The sequence below is a fragment of the Pseudonaja textilis genome, chromosome 10 (genome assembly GCF_049901715.1).
Source record: "Pseudonaja textilis isolate UNSWEBS1 chromosome 10, rPseTex1.2, whole genome shotgun sequence".
Classification (NCBI taxonomy): Eukaryota; Metazoa; Chordata; class Lepidosauria; order Squamata; family Elapidae; genus Pseudonaja; species Pseudonaja textilis.
The window spans coordinates 25157714-25177135 of NC_141999.1; the positions used below are offsets into that span (position 1 = coordinate 25157714).

At 52.8% G+C, this 19422-nt stretch overlaps 2 protein-coding genes across 6 annotated transcripts in view; one reads left to right on the forward strand and one right to left on the reverse strand.

Annotated features, from left to right (window-relative positions):
- Positions 1–19422, forward strand: part of LOC113445898 (calpain small subunit 1) — a 266631-nt gene that overhangs the window by 140431 nt on the left and 106778 nt on the right. Inside the window, exon 12 of one of the 2 annotated variants that reach the window (XR_015744881.1) lies at positions 11805–11843. The exons of the other annotated variant lie outside the window; for it this stretch is intronic. The gene's annotated coding sequence lies outside the window, so the exon portion shown is untranslated. Of the gene's footprint in view, positions 1–11804; positions 11844–19422 lie in introns of those variants that run through there. 2 annotated transcript variants of the gene reach the window in all.
- Positions 605–18849, reverse strand: SUPT5H (SPT5 homolog, DSIF elongation factor subunit). 4 transcript variants are annotated; one of them, XM_087940226.1, is made up of 30 exons: positions 18702–18849; positions 18397–18524; positions 18119–18269; positions 17557–17622; positions 16743–16754; positions 15943–16012; positions 15142–15210; positions 14959–15024; positions 14763–14793; positions 14139–14207; positions 13313–13564; positions 12710–12799; positions 12170–12240; positions 11519–11624; positions 10754–10847; positions 10391–10527; positions 9613–9768; positions 8617–8763; positions 8031–8177; positions 7477–7602; positions 6820–6904; positions 6190–6294; positions 5623–5725; positions 5368–5486; positions 4875–4971; positions 4631–4789; positions 4296–4464; positions 3267–3470; positions 1698–1793; positions 605–1106 (listed from the first exon to the last, which is right to left on the reverse strand). In XM_087940226.1, the coding sequence occupies exons 2-30, from the start codon at positions 18472–18474 to the stop codon at positions 963–965; spliced, it is 3219 nt and encodes a 1072-aa protein (XP_087796352.1). In that variant the 5' UTR covers positions 18475–18524; positions 18702–18849; the 3' UTR covers positions 605–962. The 4 variants fall into 4 exon arrangements, with proteins under 4 accessions (XP_087796352.1, XP_026578637.1, XP_087796351.1 ...); XM_026722852.2 differs by having other exon boundaries at positions 18397–18486; positions 18702–18839; XM_087940225.1 differs by lacking the exon at positions 16743–16754 and having other exon boundaries at positions 18702–18846.

Below are 19422 nucleotides of genomic sequence, written 5' to 3' on the forward strand. Positions count from 1 at the left end.
ATAATATTAATTTTAATTAAATTAAAATTAAATAGTTTTATCTTACTGCAGAGGTCTCCAAACTTGGCAACTTTAAGACTTGTGGAGTTCAACTCCCAGAATTTGGAGCTGAAGTCCACAAGACTTAAAAGTTGCCCAGTGCCTGGCTTTGTTTGTAAGCTGGCCAGAATTCCCCCTGTTGAGATGGGAAGCATAACATAGTCCTTGACTTCACTTGGCAACAGCACTGAAAAGAGTGACTTGGGGCCATTTTTCACACTTATGACTGTTGCAGCATCCCTGTAGCTACACGAACAAAACTCTGTTGGAAACTGACTCATATTTATGACAGTTGCAGTGTCCCGGGGATCACGTCATAACCCTTTGGAGACCTTCTGACAATGGGGAATGCACTTAATATCCATGTTGCCAACTTGACAACGGAAGTGATTCACTTAATACACGTGGAAGTCGTAAAATGGGGCAAAACTCAACTTGACGAATGGCAACATAAAACTTGGCCTAAATTGCGGTTTTAGCTGAGAATTGCCCGTATAAGTAAGTAATGTAGGTAGAGAGACAGACAAATCCAAGGTTTCTGTAGGGAGGCATTCACAATGTAAAATCTTTTATGAGATGATTTTATTAAAACGAGCTACAGGTTGGATGTTTCGGTGCTGAAGAGGCCATAAAGTGCTACGGAAGAGCGGGGAATGGAGGGCACGGCGCTCCACTGGCGGCAGCTCTTCTGCATGACACAATTGCTAGATGGTCCCTCACCCGCAGCGCTGGGAAGAAGAAGCGGCAGGAAGAAACTTGTGCGCGCACCCCCCCAAAAATATAAACTTTCCTCAGGAGCAAATCTGTACAAAGCCTTGGCAGTGCAGGCAGGAGGCAACCGGCTAAGGTGAAACAAAGAAGGAAGAAGAAAACGTAACCAAGCCCCCCCTTATCACACCCCACTCGTGTTCTCCGCCCTGCCTTTAAGCTTCTACGAGTTTGCCCAGGAAACGCAAGTTGAAGATTAGGATCTTCTCTTCTGGGTTCATGCGGATGATGCCGTCTTCCCTGTCAATGCTCAGCAGCATCCCCGTCGCTTCGCGGTGTTCTCCCAAGAGGACTTTGACCTGCAAGGCAGGAGAAAACTGGCTAGAAAGTGAGCCTTTTGCTCAAAGGCAGGCCCAGCGAGGAGCAGCCACAGGTAGATTAGAGAGAGAGAGAGAGAGAGACAGACGGAAAGTGGGACGGATGGGTGGTAGATTAGATTAAATTAGACAGATAAGATAGATAGATAGATAGATAGATAGATAGATAGATAGATAGATAGATAGATATTGTAGATACAGACACAGACAGAGTGGATGGATAGATGGATGATAGATTAGATAGTTGATAAGACATAAATAAAGTTGAATAGATATTAGATTAGATCAGGGGTTCCCAACTGGAGGTTCGAGGTGATATTCTATAGTGCGAAAAATTATAGTGTATATGTATAATTATATATAATTATTTTAAGGAATGAAAGAATATATCAGAAGCGTTCTAGGGGTGAGGGATATAGAAAAGGTTGGGAGCCCCTGGGATGGATGGATGGATGGATGAACAGATAGGTAGGTAGGTAGGTAGGTAGGTAGATACCGGTAGATAGATAAGAGTTGGATGGATGGATGGTGATTAGATAGATGGATAGGCAGACAGAGAAGGCTTTGACCTACCTTATCATTCTTGGCTGGTGTCACAGGTTCCAGGTGTTCGCTGGAAATGCTGACTACCTTTTCACATTTCTTAACGTAGACCGAACACATCCCACCCTAGCAGGGCAGACAAAGGAGGGAAGAATGGGGGGGGAGGGGGAGAGAAGGAGAGAAAACCACTCAGGTGACAAGCTGGAAGCGTCAACCCCAGGAGAGCTCACCTAACTCAGGTGACAAGAGAACCGTCTCTCCTCAGCTCTGAGGGAGCCAGTCTCTCTCCTTGGTAGCCACAAAGATGGAGAAGAAGTAGGAGGAACCCTACGAGGGGGAGTTGCTAGGATGCAGCCAGCCTTTCTTGGGATCTTCCTGGGCTGCCATCACACTGTTCCTACTTCTTACAGGTACTCCTTGACTTACAACCATTCGTTTAGTGGCCGTTCAAAGTTGTAACATCACTCCCCAAAAAGGGACTTATGATGGTTTTTCAGACTTATGACCTTTGCAAAGGCCCCTGGTCACATGATCAAAAGCAGGATGTTTGGTCACTGGCATGTATGTATGCAGGTCCTGAGATCGCATGATCCCCTTTCGCGACCTTCCGACAAAGCCAGGTCACAATGAGGAAGCCGGATTCACTTCACAACCATTTCACGACAGTGATTCACGTAACCACTGGGGCAAGACCGGTCATAAAACGTGGCAAAAATTCAACCTTGCTGGCTCACTCAGCCTGGAAATGTTGGGCTCAGGGGTGGGGGTGGGGGAGGGGGGGCGGTAGTGGAATTGACCTCCCTCAAGACGTCCAAGGTGCCTTCTAGCTCTCTTCTGACTGCCTTATATATTTACCTCAAACGGTCTAGGGCAGTGGTGGCACAGGTGGAATGCAGAGCCATTTGTGTGGGCATGTGAGCCTCAGCCACACTTACCTGCCCTGTGCATGCGGGCGCCTCCCAGCTGATTTTAATTTTCGCCCTCCCGGAGGCTCGAGGGAAGCCTCTGCGGCCTCGGGAGGCTGAAAAACAGGCCTTCCAGAAATAATGGAAGTGCCCAAACGGGCCCGTTTTCAGCCTCCAAAGGCTGCAGAGGCTTCCCTCGAGCCCCTGGGTGAAAACGGCCTCCCCCAGGCTCCAGAGGCTCAAAACGGGCACTTCCAGTATTTCCGGAAGGCCCGTTTTTCGCCCTCCCGAGGCTGCAGAGGCTTCCCTCGAGCCTCCGGGAAGGCGAAAATGGCCTCAAATGGGCTGAAAATCAGCTGGGAGGCGCGCGCATGCGCAGTGCAGGCAAGAGGGCAGGGCAGAGGTATTGCACGCGCATGCGCAGGGAGCGGTGTGCATTGCATTGTGGGTGCCGCAGCAAGGTTCGCCATCCCTGGTCTAGGATCTCCTGCCTGAGCCAGGGGTTGGACTAGAAGACCTCCAAGGCCCCTTCTAGCTCTATTCTGATTTTAAATCAGAAGTCACCAGACCCAAAGCCAGGAGCCGCCGCTAGGTTTTCCGCTTTAGATTCTCGGCCTTTAACTCTCTCTGCCCAACCCCTTGTTCTACTTCCTGGTCACCCCGTGCAAACAGCCACCTTGGTCCAGCCACTTACGTTCACGCTACGGATGACTCCGGTCTTCCCCACCACAAGGCTGTCCAGATACGTGTCATGCACTTTGACCTCGATATCGGTGGTGACCCAATCGCTGGAGCTCTGCTCAATCCCAGAGCCTGGGGTGTGAGGGTTGTAATCTCCTGGGGATGGAGCCCCTGGGGTCATAGGGCTGTAGGTCACTGGGCTGGGAGTGGGGCTAACCTGGAGGGAGGGAGAGAGGGAGAGAGACTGAGACTCCATGAGAAAAACCCAGGCTGGTTCTAGTCCAAACTTGGCCAACTTTAAGACTTGTGGACTTCAACTCCCAGAATTCCCTAGCCACTTTATGTCTTTGGAGAAGCAACAAAAGATGCCTTTCTAAAGGGTGCCTCGTCTGTTTCTCTTTCTAATTTAAAAGAGAAGATTCAGGTCCTTTATGGAGGAAAATAATGACAATATTAAAAATTAAAGTTTTTTTTAGTTTAGTTTACTTTTATTGTCATTGCACCTCGTACATCGAACTCAAACACCACCTTCAGGGCACATCCTGACCATGAAAATAAACACAAACACACCTCCTTCACATTCTATGCAATTAAATCGAAAACTCTCAACACCGCACCAACACTGCACTCAGTACAGCAGAATTCAAGAGAGTTACTGCCCTGGGATAGAAGCTGTTTTTCAGCCTCTTTGTCCTTGTTTTTATTATTGTCCTGTACCGGCTGCCAGGTGGTAATAGTTCAAAAAAAAAAAGAGGGGGGGTTCCCAGGATGAGATGGATCTTTGAGGATGTTTTGAACTTTCTTAAGGCAGCGGGAGCTATAAAGCTCTTCCAAAGAGGGGAGAGGACAACCCAGGATCCTCTGCGCAATGAGGTTCACCCTCTGGAGTGCCGTCCTATCTGGCCCGGTGCAATTGGCAAACCATAAAGTAAGTTTTAAAAATGTAGATGAGCCCCCGGGCTCCCGAGGCGAGGCTGCGGAGCTGTTTGGAAGACTCAGAGGGAGGGAGGGAAGTGCCATTGGTCGGCTTTTTCAAGCATACCTGGTAAGACACTGGTGAAGGAGTCGGGTGGTAGCTGGCAGGGGAGTGGGTGTTCTGGTAGCCCACAGGACTCGGTGCCACTTGGTGGAAACTTTGAGGGCTGGGACTCGGTTGGTAGGACCCCTGAGGAGACGGGACGGCGTACGGAGGGAACTGGTCTGTGTTATACCTTTGCCAAGACAAGAGGCCTGGTTCAGAGCAGGCAGGACATCACTGACCACCACCCTACTGCAGGAGGAGGATCCCTGAGTCAGGGCCCAGGGGCCTCTCCTGAGTAGGGAAACCCACCCGTTGGCCGCCCACTAGCCAAGGGATCTCAGCGCCGGTCCACTTACATGGCGGGGGTTCCAGGCGTCTGAGGGTTGTACGGAGGGTTAACCTGTGGGGAAGAAGGGTCTGGATAGCCTGGAGTCTGGGGGTTGGGGGTCCCCCCGTAGCCCTGGGGAGAAGGCGTGGGCTCGTCGTCGAAACCGTAGTCAAACTCTTCCTCTGGCCTGTAGGAGAAGTCAAGGATCCAGTCCAGCTCCTGGGCTGGGACTCCCCCAGTCCCATCTCCCTCCACCGGACCGGAGGTCCTACCTCGAAGGGGTGTTGGGATCCCAGGCTCCGCTCTGGGCGGGTGTCCGGCTGCCATCATGTAAGGGTGTTTGGGAGCCGTAGTGCGGCGTCCGGTTTCCTGAAAAACAGACATTCGTTATTCTTCGGTCTGTCATGGTGTGTTGAACGACGTCCACCCGCATTGCTACACATCACCTCCTCCCCCCCCCCCCCCCTCCCCTCCTCCTCCTCCTCCTCCACAACATCATCCACCCAACCCAGATGCGTTCCTGCCTGTCTGTTATAGCTGCTTGTTGCTGGGCAGGCAAGGGAGAGGTCTTGAAGGGACGGGGCACCACCAGCTCAGATGCCAGCCAATTTGGAGGCAGCCCAGCGTCTCACACAAGGTCCTCAGGTTAGGGAATTCAACAGCCTCGTTGCTCAAATACACACCACGGGCGGCAGAGGCTTTCGGGGTCGCCATATGCCAAGGATCCCACCGACCTCTCCCGGCCACGCTCTTTCTCCTACTCACCGTCGTGCTGGGTCCCGTACATGGGCGTGCGGGACCCCGAGCCATACATTGGCGTCTGGGAGCCGTACATGGGGGTCCGTCCGTAGCCAGAGGGCATGCCGGACGGCTTTTTGGAATCTCTGCAAAAGGAGGAAAGGGAATGAGTTGGGCTCGTCTCATTCGCCTCGGCTGGGTTCAGAGTCTGGCCCAAGCACGGGGCTGAGGTGTGTGCGTGGGGGGGTCTCCCTCCCTCCCCATCTCAAATCTGGCTCTTACACGATCGTCAGATGCTCCCGGTCCACTGAGATGGTCTGGCACGTGGAGTGCAGCTCTACCCTGGCGGTGGATTCCGTGGCATCCTTGACCATCCCGATGTAGCCTGGAAAAAATGAGCGCAGAGGTTCCACGGGGTGGGCGTGAAATGAGGGTTCAGCCTGGAATCTCTACATAGCTGCAAATGAGCCAATTCTGTCGATGCTTTTCTAACTCCCAGGAGACGGGTGGGCTGAAGTTCACGGGTCATAACGGGTTCGCAAATTGCCCACCTGTCCTTCCACGAGCTAACTTTAATTGAGAAGATTCCTACAGGTAGGTACGTGTAGCGATGCATCGGCTTAACTGGACCTTCACTTTGGGACCTGATCTTTCACCCCTGGCTACAGGGGGTACAGGTGTTGCCCTGATCGCTCAATTTGCAACCTTCCTAGCTGGCTTCAGACAGGTAAAATCAAGGGAGGAGGTCAGATTCCCTTAAGAACCATACGATTCTCTTAAGTTTTGCATCACTGTGGACCCCCCCCCCCAAAAAAAACAACAACCACCACCATCCAGTGGTGACCTCACCTTTGTAAGACCCTCGGGAAATCCGCACCGTCTGTCCAATGAGGTCGTTATCCCTGCGCCCACGGCCTCGGTTCATTCCACCCCCTCCAAAGCCGCCCCGTGGCCCTGCAGGAGGTAAGAAACAGGTGTGCCAAGAGGCAGGGCCTTCCCCGGTGGGCTCCTTGAGGAGGGTGCTGTGTGCATGGGGGCCTCTTGCTGAAGACAGGCGTTGGGTGCCTCCGTCTTCCTGCTGGGGTAGCCCATCTAAGGCCTTTCCGGCCATCCTCCTGCCATTGGATGGGTCCTGCCAATCTCCAACGGGCACCAATGTTATATCACTCCTGGGGAGGGACCTCAAGGCAGAGGCCGGGGGCTCTTTGGATGCCCGCAACTGGGCAACCAGTTCAACGGGGTGGGGAGGATTGAGCCGCAGCGGCCTCCAAATTCAGGTCCAACAGATTTGGGGTCAATGTCAGTCCTCTTTAGCCCACCCCCTCCTGCTAGGAAGGACCAATTGCCTTCCCTCTTCTTGGTCCACCAACTTCTTCCCTTTCTTCTGGATGCTGACATTTCTGCCCTCCCGCTGAGGGGGAAGGAGGGTGGGGGGACCTGCCCCTCCCAGACCCCAGGTGGTTCTCTCCTTCTACCCACCTCCAGAGCTGGGGTGCATAGGGCTGTTCATCCGTGGGCTCATGGGCATGAAGCCACCGGCCGTGACGTTGGTGACATCCCGGGGCTGCCAAAAGGAAGTTGAGTTTGCTCTAGTGGGGAAGTCACCAGGATAGAAAGCAGGAGACCATGAGTTCTAGTCCTGCCTTAGGCACCAAAGGTGGATTGGTGACTTCTTCACTAGGAGACTGTGAGTTCTAGTCCCGCCTTAGGCATGAAACTTAGTTGGGTGATTTGGGGTTAGTCCCTCTCTCAGCACAACCCACCTCAAAGGGTTGTTGTCGTGGGGCAAATAGGAGGAGGAAGGCGTATGGGGTATGTTGGCCAGCCTGAGTTGTTTGTTAAAATAATAAAGGCAATCAGTCAATAATGGACTTACGCGGACAGCTTGCCTCATCCTCCCCCCCACTTCATCCAAGCCCCTGGAGCAGGGGTCCCCAAACTTGGCAACTTTTAAGACTTGGACTTCAACTCCCAGGACTTCTCCAGCCAGTTGAAGTTCACAAGTCTTCAAGTTGCCACGTTTGGACGGCTGAAGAGAAGGACCAGATCCAGCCAGTTTCAGGCCAGTTGTGGGAAAGCTACGAGGGCTGGCCTGGGGTGAAGCTTTCCTCCCACGAGTTCCCCTGGATGCCTCACCTTGGACCCCCCCGCCAGAATCAAATGCTTCGTCTTGCAGACGAACATCCCTCCGTTCTCCACCAGCTTCTTGCAATGCAGGAAGGCGAAGCCCCGGAAGAGGTGCCGAATCTCCCCCTCGCGGCCCTGGAAGGAGACAAGAGGATCGACGGGGGGTCACCATCCCCCCTGGACTTACAACCCCTGGACCTACAATCTGTTGAACTGCTTTGCTTCCTGCAAAGGGTTCATCATTGAGGCCTGACTTTTATCCCTTGTGGGAGGGGCCAATCACCTCCCAGCCTTACTCCCGAGTCTCAGCTGCTCTCGCCTCCTAGCAGCTCTGTGCACACGCACTCTGGGACAGGCTCCCCCTGTTCCTCTGTCTTCCTGCTGCCAGGCGCCGGAGGCAGCCCCCCCCACTCCCAGGTGGTCCTGGCCCCATCTCTGCCTCGGACGCAGGACCCTCGCCGGAGTCCTCCAGGCTCCCTGACTGGTCCCCTTTCTTCCCCACTGTCCAATTCTGCTGCCGGCTGCACCACAACAACCGCCGACCTGGTGAAGGGGTGGCTCACCGAATGAGACCCTTCGATGACCTTCACAATGTCCTTCACGTGGATGTTGTTCTGCTCCGAGTCCAGGGAGACCGCAAAGCGATTGTCCTTCTTCCGATTCACCGCCTGGTGCCGCACAGTCACCAGTTGGTTATTCATGCTCAGGACCTAAGGGGGGAGGAGGAGAGGCGCAGGCTGAGAGCCAGGCAGCAGGGGAGGTGGCCGGCGAAGCCCCCGTCGCATCCCCCAGGGGCCTCAGATTGGAGGAGTTGAGCTGATGGGACCCCCCCACCCCCCCAGGCCAGCTGCTCCGCCTTGCAACCAACACCAAAGCAGGAAAAGGAATTCTGCACGGATTTCTTAAATCAATTTATAGGCCACCCATCTCGCTCTGCCAAGCGGCCACGCTCCCTTTCCTTAAACGCATCACGTGGCATCTCTGCAGCTTTTCCCTATATTATTATATGATTATTATGATGAATAATAATAATAGTGCTGGAGGCACCAGAAGGCATTCTATTCTATTACTACTCCTATTACAGAGCCAGCGGGTAGCACTTTCTGAATATGAACAACTCTTCACAATCCGGAGGTGTCACCCACCCACCTGGAAGGTCTCGCGCTCGAGACGCACAATGACCCCGACGGTCTGGGGGTCCAGCAACACCAGTTCTCCCAGCTCATGCTGGCCCCCCACATCCACACCAGAGGCGGTTTCGGAGCAGAGCTGAAGGTCTCGGGGGAGAACTTTGAGCTGTGGAGGTGGGGAGAAACAGGAGTTTAGGGTTTCCGGCAGACGTCTCGTGACCCAACTACGTGACACCATCAGTGCTAGAAGGGAGTGGGGCTTGTGGAGAGGAGGAGGAGGAGGAGGAGGAGGAGGAGGAGGAGGAGGAGGAGGAGGAGAAGAGGAGGAGGGGGAGGAGGAGGAGGACTGTGAGGTCCTTGGTGCCTCTCAGCCAGATAGTTTTCCTGCAGACATTTGATTACCCAACTAAGGTACATCACCGGGGTTAGAAGGAAGTGGGGTTTGCGCTCTGTTTATGTACTAGTAGCTTGCCTCCCTGTGTAGGTGGGCCGAGTTCTGCAGAGATTCACCCAACGTCCAGCATTGGCCCTAATAGTTGCCTCAACAGTGTGAAAAGACGGTTATCTTCATCCCATATCAAAGGAAGCCTCCAGCACGATGCTGGGGTCCGGGTAAGAATGCCCCCCAAATGCCCCCACCAACCAGAGATCAATTCAGTGACCAATCAGGATTACAGATGTGACCACGTGACATGAACTACATTCCCCTAAGAGGCGTTGACTACATTTCCCATGAAGCTCAATTCCCTTAAAGGGGCAGCTCTCATTCCTAAACTAATCATACATTGTCTAAGCAGTCGTGAAACAGAGAGCAACCCCCACCTCCCCCTGATTCCCTTCCAGCACTGATACTGTTCCCTAGTCGGGTCACGAAGCGTCTGCCAAGAATCAGCCGACCTCAGAAAGCACCCAGGAGCCGACAGTCCTCCCCTCTCCTTCTCCTCCACTCTGCCCACCCCCAGCCAGAGCTGTAACTCCAGAGCAGACGCCTTGCAAAGAGCCCCACCCCGCTCACCTCGTGCATCGTCAGGTCAGAGAAGAGGATGACAAAGTTCTCCTCCACGCGGACAATCAGCCCCGTGTCGCCCTCAAAGCGCCCGGCGATGACCTTCACGTGGTCTCCCATCTTGAAGTATTTGCGCAGCTCCTGAGCTGGGAACTCCAGCATGTCCTGGGGAGGGAGGGCAACCGAAGAGCAGAGGTTGGGGGGCCGGAGCTCTCCCTGCAAATAGGGAGCGGAGGGGGAGGGGGGGGTCCTTTGTTGGGTGGGAAATGGGGGTCTGGCCCTTGCAGAGGAGACTTCGGCGGCCCAACGGAAACTCTCAGCCTTAGCCACTTTAAGATGTGTGGACTTCAAATACCATAAAAAACGTTAAAAAGGGGAGGGAGGGAGGAACTCTGGAAGAGCAGTTGAAAGCAAAAGCACATTCCATCTCTTTATCTTTAAACTACCAGAGCTTTTGCCTGGGAATATATTTCATTGGGGAACGTGAAGGAGGACCCCCGGCCCGTGAACAGTGCTTAGTTGGAGAATCTGATTTATGGGGGGAAACAGGGTCACAGAGGACTGTAAATTACATAAGCCAGAGTTGGCTTGCTGTCAGGATTCCCAATTCAATCTTGGGTCTGGAGCCAAACTTCAAAGGATTTGTTAACTTTTATAGTTGCCACTGGCAGGCCTGGGACGGCTTCCCCCAAACAGGCCAAACCGTCACCGTTGAGTGGCCAAAAGCAGGCCCACCTCCCAGGCTGACGCGGAGAGCCAGAGAAATGGTCACGGGGTTCCTCCCCACCTTGAGGTCTTCATGCTTGGGCATGATGGTGATCTTGTTCCCATCCACACTCAGGATCTTCCCCTGCAGGTTGATCAACTCCCCTTCGCACACCTCCACGTTGTCTCCCGGCTGGAAGTTGTGCTCCCGTTCCTTCCCTGAAACCACAACAGGAAGGCGTGACGATGCGCCGTCCAGCGGCCTCCCGCGGGGGCCTCCGGACGGGCAGAGGGGTAGAACCAGAAGCCAGGAAAGGTGGCCTGGTCCCCACTGAAGGACACCTGAGGTCCCCCTCCTCCCAGGAGCCCCGAAGGACCTGCCACGTCAAGGCTGCACCCCCTCGGGAGGAGGAGGGAAGGCAGGAGAAGGCGGCAGGGGAGGCACCTGTGCTCTCGGTCACCACCTCCAAGTCGATCCCTTCGGGCTGGTCCTCAAATTTCTCCAGCTCGGACAAAGTGGGCTTCACTCCGTCGGTGATCTGAAGTCAGAAAAATAATCATACTTTATTGTCATTGCACGTATACACCTACAATGAAATTCACATAACACCGAGAGACCAGACCCAACACGCACACACATTGAGGTGTGTGTGTGTGTATGCAGGGGAGAGGAGGACGACAGCTGTAGGGTCCTTGCTACTCTCTGAGCTGAGAGGTTTCCTTGCAGACGCTTTATTACCATACTAAGTAACATCACCAGTGCTACAAGAGAGTGCGGGGGTGTGTGTGGAGAGGAGGAGGAGGGAAAAGGCTGTGGAATCCTTGATGCTCTCTGCTGATATACGAGTGGCTAGTATACTCAGTAGTGGCGCTGGTGATGTGACCTGGTTTGGTACTGCAACATTTTCATTTAGTTTGGTTTACTTTGTCATTGCACCTTGTGCAATGAAATTAAATGCAGCCTACCAGGAAACCACCTCGCTCAGGGAGCACCAAGGACCACCACCCTCCTCGCCTCTGGCCTCCATTCCAGAAACCACACCCTTCTAGCGCTGATGACATTCCCCACCCTTAGAAACCTTCGGCATTAAAAACATTCAAGAATGAACAAGAGGCTAGAGGAAAAGGGACAAGGAGCCGATGGGGGCTGCCTGAGCATGAAGAAGAATCCCGCCCCCTCCAAGCAGGCCCCCCCCCACCCCATCCTCACCACAGCCAGCATGGCGAAGCTCTTGAAGAGGAACCCTTTCCGGCTGTAGCGATTCCCTTCGAAGATGAGGAAATCCCCATCGGAGGCCACGTCTCCGCCCAAAGATCTGAAGGGGGGGAGAGAGGTTTGGTGAAAAAGGCCCCACCTGGGCAGGACTGTCGGACATCCAGCTCCCCCTCCTGTCCACCCAACAAGGCTGAGTTAAGCCAAAGCAGAACCGGACAAAACAACCCAGAGCAGTTTCTCCACACAGCAAAGTTGGAAGGGAACTTGGGAAGTCTTCTAGTCCAGGGTCTCCAACCTTGGCCGCTTTGAGACTTGTGGACTTCAACTTAGGGATAGGAGCCTTTGCAAGAAGCAACGTTGTTCGCTCTGTTCAGATTAAACCTTGAAGCTCTGTGTGTACTTTGTATTCCGTTTAGCTTTGGCACTTTAGTTGTTGCCAGCAATTCAAAGGAGAGAAAGGTGGGTGCTTATCTCAAGGAACTGTTTGGGACTCATGACGGGCTGGGAATGCACATAATTCCCAGCATTGAAATAAAAACAGATTTGTTTGGACTAAGCGTGGGATTAATTATGGACTCAGAAAGCCTTGGTCAGAACACATGTATAACCGTGGGGATGCTGCAGAGGTAAGTATAACTCACTCACCGGATCTTTTCCGCATCAAAGAGACGTTGCGGGGGACGCTTGAATTTCTTACATTTCGCTACCCAATCTTTCTGCAAACGGAAAGAGGTCTGGATGAATCCTTACCCAAATACTTAGTTCTTTTTAAAGAGAAGTTATGGTTTTTGCATTTTATTATCTAACAATGGCTTGGCTTTTCTACGGCTCCAGCTTAGTCTTTCTTTTCATCTCTTCCTCACCCCCTCAGTTGATTCGGAGAAAAGAAAACCAAGTATTTAACTGCAGTAAATAAATAGGTGGCGATTGGAGTTGGGAAGGATGCGAGGATGTTTGAAATAACATTCCAAGTTAACACAGGAACTGTCTTTCTATAATGGAAGACTTCAACTCCCAGAGTTCCTCAGCCGACCTTGGCCCCTTTAAGACTGACAGGCAACTCTTCCAACCCCAAACGCATCCAAAGGTTAACGATTAAGAGAGGAAAAAAGGAGGCTCAGCAGATTAAAAAGGTTCCACGTATTTAAATCTAGAGGTCTTCCTGGAAGGCGGCACCTCACCTACCTGGCTCATGCGTTCTTTGATGCGATCGAAATCGATGCGCGGAATCATCTTCAGCGAGATCTGATTCTGGCTGGGCTCCACGTAATCTACCTAAACAACGAAAGGAGGAAGTGGCTTCGGTCAGTGTGGAGGAGAGATCAAAAACACACGGGGGTCCTCGACTTGCGACCGCAACGGAGCCCAGAATTTCTGTTGCCACGTGAGAAACTTGTTAAGTGAGGATCGCCCCATTTTACGACCTTCCTGGCTGCAGCAGCCGTTAGGTGAACCGCTGCAGTTCTCAAATTAGTAACCCCATTGTTAAGTGAACCGGGCTCCCCCGACTTGGCTTGTGCCGCCGTTGTAACTCTTGAGTTAATTTCTAAGCCTCAGTATAAATCAGGTGACTGTGGAGATGCTGCTGCAACGGCCGTAAGTATGACAAACAGTCATAAGTCAGCTCTTTTCAGTGCCGCTGTAACTTCGAACGGTCACTAAATGAGCCACTGTAAGTGGAGGACTACCTGCAGTTCCCTAACAAGCCTCTTTCCTTCTTCCCAGAAACATCTTCTGAACAGTTATCCTGTTTCCCTCCGAGAGACGCCCCGCCTAGACTCGGCTCACCTGAGCAATGTCGTTTTTGTAGATTCCCCTCTTGAGCCGCACCCAAGACTTGGGCTTGAGGTTGGTCATCTCCTTCACCACCTTCAGGACGTCGGTCATCTCCTTGATGGGCACCATCTGCTGGTTCCAGTAGCCCATCCGGAGGTTGCCCACCCCTTCAATGGCCTGCTTCACGTGGGTCTGCTTGTAGGCCTCCACGTAGATGTAGCCCTTCACGTGCTCGGGGGCCACCACCGATTTGATCTGCAAGGGCTGTGGAGACACAGCAGCAGGCAGGCAGGTTACACCACGCAGGGGCCAAGGCGGGAGCTGCGAAGGGGCAGCCAGAAGCTTTTCCCCCTTGTCTTATCCCCGGAATTACGCAATGAGAGGCGGGTCTAAGTGACTTTAGACGGTGCGTTCTAGTCCCACCTTAAGCCATGAAGGCCGGCTAGGTGACTTTAGGCCAATCACCAGGAGACAAGCAAGTTCTAGTTCTGCCTTAGGCATGAAAGCCAGAGCCTCTCTGTGTCCAATCCACCTCACAGGATTGTTGTTGTGGGGAAAAGAGGAGGAAGGAGCATTGTGTTTCTCTGCTCCCTTGAGTTGTTGATTAACTATTGTGATATCAATAAAATAAGACACCAGGAGAGTCAAAGGATCGACCTCTCTCTGATTTGTGTCTCCACGGACCTTTTAAAACAGGCTAGGGCCTTCTGCTCCTCTCCCAAGGACTTAGCCATGGACTGGGCCCAAGACTCCGGCGACTGGGTCTCCCGTATCCAGGGACAAAGCCAAACCCGACCCACAAAATCTTCCTCCTTTCCCCACTTTCCACCCCGCTCACCGTGTCCGTGAACTGGTAGGCGATGAACTTCCTCATCAGAGCAATCGCGGTGGAACGCTCCTCTCCGATCTTGCGTGGGAACACAAGAGAAACAACAGTGGCAGCAACAGGGCTCCACCTGGCCTCACCCCCACCGTTCTTGCCACAGGCACTGCTTAAGAAAGAGGCTTCGGGGCCCAAAGGGTTAGCCGGCGACAGCGCCACTGCCTAGGGGGGCTCTGTTCGTGTCCACATCAGGGCAGCTGGAGCCAATGACGGGAACTCACCCTGCCAGGCAGCAGATCCTGGGTCTCAAAACACAGGCTTGCTAACCTCCAACCCTGCGTCCTAACCCCGTGAGCCACGGTGCTCCTGTCACCTGACCTGAAGTCAAGGCAGCTGCTTCATGAGGATAACGGAGTTTACAAAATCTATTGCCTGCCCATCGTATCATGAGGGGACTCTGGGAGGCTTAGTTATATATACGGTTAAAACATGAGAAGACGTTAAAAGCAAGGAGACCTGGGAAAGGTGGGGGAGGAGTGGGGAGGGGAGGTGGGATCTATATATGACTCAATTAACCCCCTCCATCCCCGCTGCCCCCCCCACTGGGGGCCCAGCTCATCTTGACCCACAAAGGCTTACCTTACATTTCACTGTCCACAGGTTGGGGTCCCTGAATAGAAGGGAAACACAAGCCGGTAAGGTTGGTGTGTCGCATCAAACATGGAGTTCCTGCTCCTTGGACCGACTTAAAGCGTCTTGGCTGGGCCACTTCAGCCGCCGCCACCACCGGTGCCCTCCTTGCCACACCCCACAGGTAAAACCCGCCATCTCTTACTTGACTCCTGGAAGTAGCTGCTGTTGCGTAATGTCATCAGAAAGCTCGTCGGAGCCGCCATACACGCTAGGGAGACCAAAGGAAAAACAAACCCTGGCTGAAAGGCCGGAAGAACTCCGGAAACGGGGGGCCAAAGGGGATCAGGAACCCAAGGGGACCCTTAGCAGAGATGCTCCTACTCACGTCTCGCCCACTGAAGACTTGGCGTATTTCTTCATGTAATACTCGCCCAACTCTTCTTCTCTTTGGTCCCTGCAGAAAGTGGGAGAGACCGAGAGTAGAGAAGTATGAAAAAAAGAGAGGAACTGTTGGAATGTATTTTTATGCAACAACTACAGTAGTATTCTGCCAGTAGATGGCAATGTTTACAAGTATGGATCCATATGCTCTTTTGTTCCAAGTAGTTTCCTATTACAGTAAAACAGTTGAGCAGTAAATCACATGGTGACTGTACACTTTGTTCTGTGGTGCTATATATAAAAAGAATTTCGAACAGGATTGGAACCACATGATTGTACATCCCCCTATGACTGGGAGCTAGACACAGGAGGGTGTTCTAGGCTGCTACTGTATTTTATTAAATTATTTGCCATCCAGCTCGTTTTCACACGACTCCGGGCAGCTTCTAATCTGCTAAACCAATATTACAGATTAAAAATAAGACAATAAATGCAGTAGTATAGTTAACAAAGAAATAGCTAAGATAATGGCGGAGTGGAGGTGGGGTCATCTATTTAACCCAGGGTTTCCCAAACTTGGCAGCCCTCAGGGAGAGAGCCCAGAAGAGCATGAAGCCGTGGGGCTAGTTAGTCCCCCGAAAGCTCACCTTTTAACTAACTTTAATGGGGTTTAATTGCCTCCTTTTCAACTTTTACAACTGTTTTTATAGTTTGACATTTTAATGTACAGCGTTTGGAGTCCCTCTCTGGCAGCTGTGCCCTGTTCTGCCCTCCCTCCTCCCGCTCCCCCTCCCTTTCCTATTACCTCCACAAGTTCTGCAGTCTTCGGGCTCCGGAGCGGTCTTCATCCAGCACCACATTGTCGATGTTGGAGGCTAAGAAGAGAGGCAGGAGTTGGCAAAGGGCAGGAGAGGAAGGAGAAGCAGAGAGGCAGTGGGCAAGTTTGAGGAGAAAGCTGAGAAGGAAGGACCAGCAGCTTCCAGGTGTGAAGTTTGGGGGCTGGGACAGCCCACTGCTCTCTGCGAAGTCTAGAACACTTACTGAAAAAGCCCAGAAAAAGAAGGAAGGAAGGAAGGAAGGAAGGAAGGAAGGAAGGAAGGAAGGAAGGAAGGAAGAAGGTAGGAAAAAAAAAGAAAGACTTTTGCAATCCCCCAGAAAGCTATGGATGACTGCAGCTGCGCTGCCCTGTTCCCACGCACTGATGCTCCAGTGGCCTTCTCAGGACATTCAGGAGGCACAGAGGCAGAAAAGCAACAGCAGGTTTGTATAATTGTTTGCGAGAGGATGCTTGCACTCCCAAAGTCCCTGCGCATAGAAAAGAGGCGTGCAAAGAGAAGCAACTGGATTGAAACTGGACTCTTTTCCTATGCACAGAGATTTACCGGCAACCAAGGCCATGAACCAAGAGCCTCTTGCCTTTGAACACCTGGGCCAGTGGACACCTGGACCCTCAGATGACCGGGCAGGGTGCTCTTCCCCTCCCCCTTCTAGTCCCCCATTCATTCCATCCCACCTGGCTGAAACGAAGCAGAGAAGGAAGGCAGCTGGTGGAGAGGAGAGGAGAGAAGCTGGAATGGAGAGGAGGAAAACAAAAAACTGTCTTACCTTCGATTTCTTCTGCTCGGGAGGAGGAGGTGGTGGTGGTGGTGGAAAGGCGGACAGTATGAGCCAAATAATACCATCAAAATCAACCACAGGGTGGAGGTGAATGGGGAACAGAAGAGCGGAAGGAACAAAATTAAGATGAGGCACAAACCAAGCAGAAGCGAATGAAATGCACGGAAACGCAAAGGAGGAGCCATCAGGAAGTGGGGGAGGGGGGAGGGGAGCACTGGGGACAGGGGTAGTTAAGGACAACCTTCTTTTGGGGGGGGCGAGGGCCAGGGCCTGGGGAGGGCAGGCGGGGATGTGTGTGTCTCAGAGGCGCTCCATTACCCCCGACTGCACTCTCAGCTACCGCACAAAATAGACCCTTGCGCATCCTCGCAACCTAAGACTTGTTTGTCGATTTTACCCAGCCTCGGGGCTTGATAGAAGCCAAAAAATAAAAATATAAAAGACAAAAACTTTGGGGGGAAAAAAGCCCTGGGTCAACAGATTTTAAGAACAGGAGGAGTGTTTCCCAGTCATAACAGGAGGGAAAGAGAAACCCATTAAAAAAATAGCCTGCTAAATTTCTTTCAGCCGGTGGAAGGCCACCTCTGAAAGCCGCCGCTACTCTGCGAGATGCTGAGATTGTGCTCCCCAAATTCCCAGCCAGCTTCCTGGATGTTTCAGTCCTGCCTGTTTAGGGAGTGCCCGGCGGGGAAGGCAGGACAGGGAGGAGAACAGGGACTGAAGAGGAAAAGGTACGCCGGACTTGATCGATCCTGAGCTCTCTGGATCTCAGGTATCAGCACCCGAAGCTGGCCGGCCCTACCTTTCTCCAGGATGTCCTCTGCTCCATCCTCCCACTGATCTTCATCTTCATACTCGTCATCCACATCTGGAAAGGGAGAGAATGGGGGAAACCCACACCGTGAGATAAAGAGAAAGAACGTGGCTTACTTCCCACATACAGCTAAGTCCTTGACTTACGACCACAAATGAGCCTAAAATGTATGTTGCTATGCAAGACAGTGAAGTGAATTTTGCCCCATTTTATGGCCTTTCTTGGCCACGGTTGTGAAGCGAATGGTTGCAGTTGTGAAGCTAGTCGTGCGGTCGTTAAGTGAACCTGGCTTCCCTGTTGACCTTGGTTGTCAGGAGGTGGCAAAAGGGGATCCCTGGACATTGCAACTGTTGTAAATATGAGTCGGTTATCAAATGCTGAACACATGACCACGCTGCAACGGTCATAAGCATAATGAAAAACAATCATCAATCACTTTTTTCAGTGCCGTTGTAACGTTGAACAGTCACTAAACGAATGGCTGTAAGTTTGAGAGTGGCCTGTACTCTTACACTCTCAAACCCCAACCATTAAGGCCGAGAGTTTTTACCCGCTTCGTCCAAAATAAAGCCTCCATGTCTGGGTTTTTTGGCAGGCCGGTCGTCATCTTCGTCTTCCTCCTCGTCATACTCCTCCTCCTCCTCCTCTTCCTCCTCCGCTTCTTCTTTCTCGCTCCCTACAGCGCTGGCCTGCTCTTCCGCCTGCAGGGACGAGGGAAAACCGGTCTGGCTAAAGTAAGCTCAACGGAAGCAGCTTTCCTGGGGAGGTAAGGGGCGGTCCCCGAGTTTGCCAAAGGCCAATTCCTGGCCCTTGGGGGCTCAGGCTCACCTCGTTCTCCACCTCCTCGGGCTCGCTGCTGCGCTCGCTCTCCTCTTCGGAGAGGTTGCTGTCTTCGCTGTCGGACATCTTGACTGCGCTCTGTGACCGCGCAGGAAGAGAAGCCCAGAGGGGAAATTCTGAGGTGCCGGGCGGGGAAGGGTCAGGCTGGGACAGGTCGAGAGAAGGACCCTGGGCGCAAAGGATTCCACGTAGCGCTTCCCTCACCCAGTGACGGACACAGCAATGAGCTGGCTTGGTCTAAGGCCGGGGTCGCCAACCCTTGGGCCACCCCGCTTCTCCGGGGCGCCGCTTACCAGGGCCTCGGTTGCTCCGCCGGCCTCCCCGGCGGTCAGGCGGCCTTGCCCGGCTTCCTCCTTCCCGAGAGGGGCGGACAGAGGCGCCTCCAAGCAAAACACAGTCCCCCGCCTCCCAACGCGGATATTCCCGCCAAGTCTCGCGAGACCCCCGCGTCATGCGGGAGCCGGGGCGCTGATTCGACAAGGAGACTCCCGCGTGTCGGGGGTGGATGACGTCACGCGCCGCTCACGCCTCAGAACCCAAGCCCGAAATAGGCGGAGATTCTGTTTTCCAACTGGCAGGCCGTTGACGTAAAAGGGTGCTGATTGGCTGGCTTGGGGAAACGTCCCAGCCAATGGCAGACCTTGGATGCAGTGGCTGGATGGACCGGCTTGAGCATCCCTCGTGCTGGGGGAAGAGTGGCAGGTGGCAGTTCCTATCAGCCGCAACCGGGGAGGATGGGAGTCCGGGTCCAATATTGAACAAATCATTTAAATTTTAATAAATATAAGAAATAAAATGTAAGAAATAAATGCAATAGGTAAATAAATAAAAAAGAGAAAAAAGAAGGAAAGAAAGAGAAAGATGGAAGGAAGGAGGAAAGAAAGAGAGGGAAAGAAAGAAGAGAGAAGGAGGGAGGGAAGGAAGGAAGAAAGAAAGAAAGAAAGAAAGAAAGAAAGAAAGAAAGCAAGAAAGAAAGATGGATGGCCGGCATCTACTGGAAGTTGGCCAGTCAAG

Bases quoted from the DNA above. Each gene is read 5' to 3' on its own strand.
- SUPT5H (XM_087940226.1), bottom strand. From the start codon at position 18,474: ATGTCCGACAGCGAAGACAGCAACCTCTCCGAAGAGGAGAGCGAGCGC. The intron at 15,025-15,141 runs GTGAGTAGGAGC...TGGTCTCCCTAG, and splicing joins AAGTCTTCAGTGGGCGAGAC to CGTGTATGGCGGCTCCGACG. The intron at 10,848-11,518 runs GTGAGGATGGGG...TTCTGACTTCAG, and splicing joins GCTTCGCCATGCTGGCTGTG to ATCACCGACGGAGTGAAGCC.